We start from the raw sequence: 1,481 nt of genomic DNA, 5'->3' as shown, positions 1-1,481 counted from the left end.
AGGATAAAAGTTCTGTTAATGTGTATGTGTGCGCATGTGCACACGTGTGTGTCCCATTATCAGCACTTATTAGAAAACTGAAATCTTTTGCTTATGTAATCATCAAGTGACTTTGGACATTTTTTATCTGTCTTTTCCCACAGAATTATGATTATCTCTTCTGAAGATAGTGGGGGTTTTGGACATTAGAAAAACTTTTAAAAAAATGTGAGCTACTCTGGTGATCCTTTTAAGGATCTTATTTTTAAATAAGATTCTTTGGCAAAAGAAAACACACACCATTTTTGGCCAGAATTGCCTTTTGTGATGTTGTCTGATCCAAGAATCAAACAAAGTATCAGGGAAATCCTTATGGGGTTTTTATAGCATGGCGGGATTTCACCTCAATATTGCCCTGAAGGAAACCTATTTGAAATGCCTCTCAAAAGGAGCATGCTTTTCTATGGCTAAATGTCAAATTACAAACTGGTTTCTTATCTTAATATCCCCAAGGCAGCATTATTGGAAATATTTTCTTTTCAAGGTCTCTATCTGGAAAGCAAAGAGCATGATTATCAGTTGGGATAGAAGCTATAAATTATATATTGAAAAATTCTCAAAACATGAGTTTTATTTTGAAGGAAATTTGTAATAAATGCCTGTATTGCCACTTCAGGAATGCTTATTTTAAGTTCAAGACTATGGTATTTAACTAAAATATTTTATTATATCCCTCAAAAAACAGTATTAACACTTTAGTTTCAAATGCAAGGGTTTTTGGGTTATTTTTTTATTTATTTTAATAGACAAATAATAGTTGTGTATATTTATGGGGCACAATGTGATATTTTGATTAATTTATACATTGTACAAAGAGTCAATCAGGAGTGAGAAGTTTCTTGATGCTGCATAGGGATTAACAATGGCCACCCAGAGTGACATTCAACTCTCAAAGCAACAGCCAATGATATATATCTGTGGAGAATGTCACACAGATAATGAAATAAAATCCAGGGATCCAATCAGATGCAGAGAATATGGATACAGAATAATGTACAAGAAAAAGACAAAAAGATTGGTGGTTTTTGAGACCAGATGAAACCTGTGAATTGCGAGGATTGTCTTCATTTATACTTGGATTTGGATTTATCCCATTAATGTTTCTTGTTATATAGCTTTTGGTTTAGCATACAGTAATACTCCCCATTTATCCTCAGGGGATATGTTCTAAGACCCTCAGTGGATGCCTGAAACATCAGATAGTACCAAACCCTACATACACTATGTTTTTCTATATGTACATACCTGTGGTAAAATTTAATTTATAAATTAGGTACAGTAAGAGATTAACAACAATAACTTATAAAATAGAACAATTTTAACAATATACTGTAATAAAAATTGTGTGAATGCGGCTGGTCTCTTGCTCTCTCTGTCTCTCAAAATATGTTATTGTACTGTACCCACATACTTGGGGACTGTGATTGAACACAAGTAACTGA

At 33.0% G+C, this 1,481-nt stretch overlaps 1 protein-coding gene across 1 annotated transcript; it reads left to right on the top strand.

Annotated features, from left to right (window-relative positions):
• Positions 1-901: 901 nt before the first annotated feature.
• LOC123628433 (DNA-directed RNA polymerases I, II, and III subunit RPABC4-like) lies at positions 902-1,078 on the top strand. The gene has a single exon (XM_045538145.1). It carries the CDS (start codon positions 902-904, stop codon positions 1,076-1,078), a length of 177 nt encoding a protein of 58 aa, XP_045394101.1.
• The last annotated feature ends 403 nt before the right edge of the window (positions 1,079-1,481 follow it).

This window comes from Lemur catta, chromosome X (assembly GCF_020740605.2).
Source record: "Lemur catta isolate mLemCat1 chromosome X, mLemCat1.pri, whole genome shotgun sequence".
NCBI lineage: Eukaryota > Metazoa > Chordata > Mammalia > Primates > Lemuridae > Lemur > Lemur catta.
Note: the sequence above shows the minus strand (reverse complement) of the source record. Positions and strands in the feature narration are given on the sequence as shown.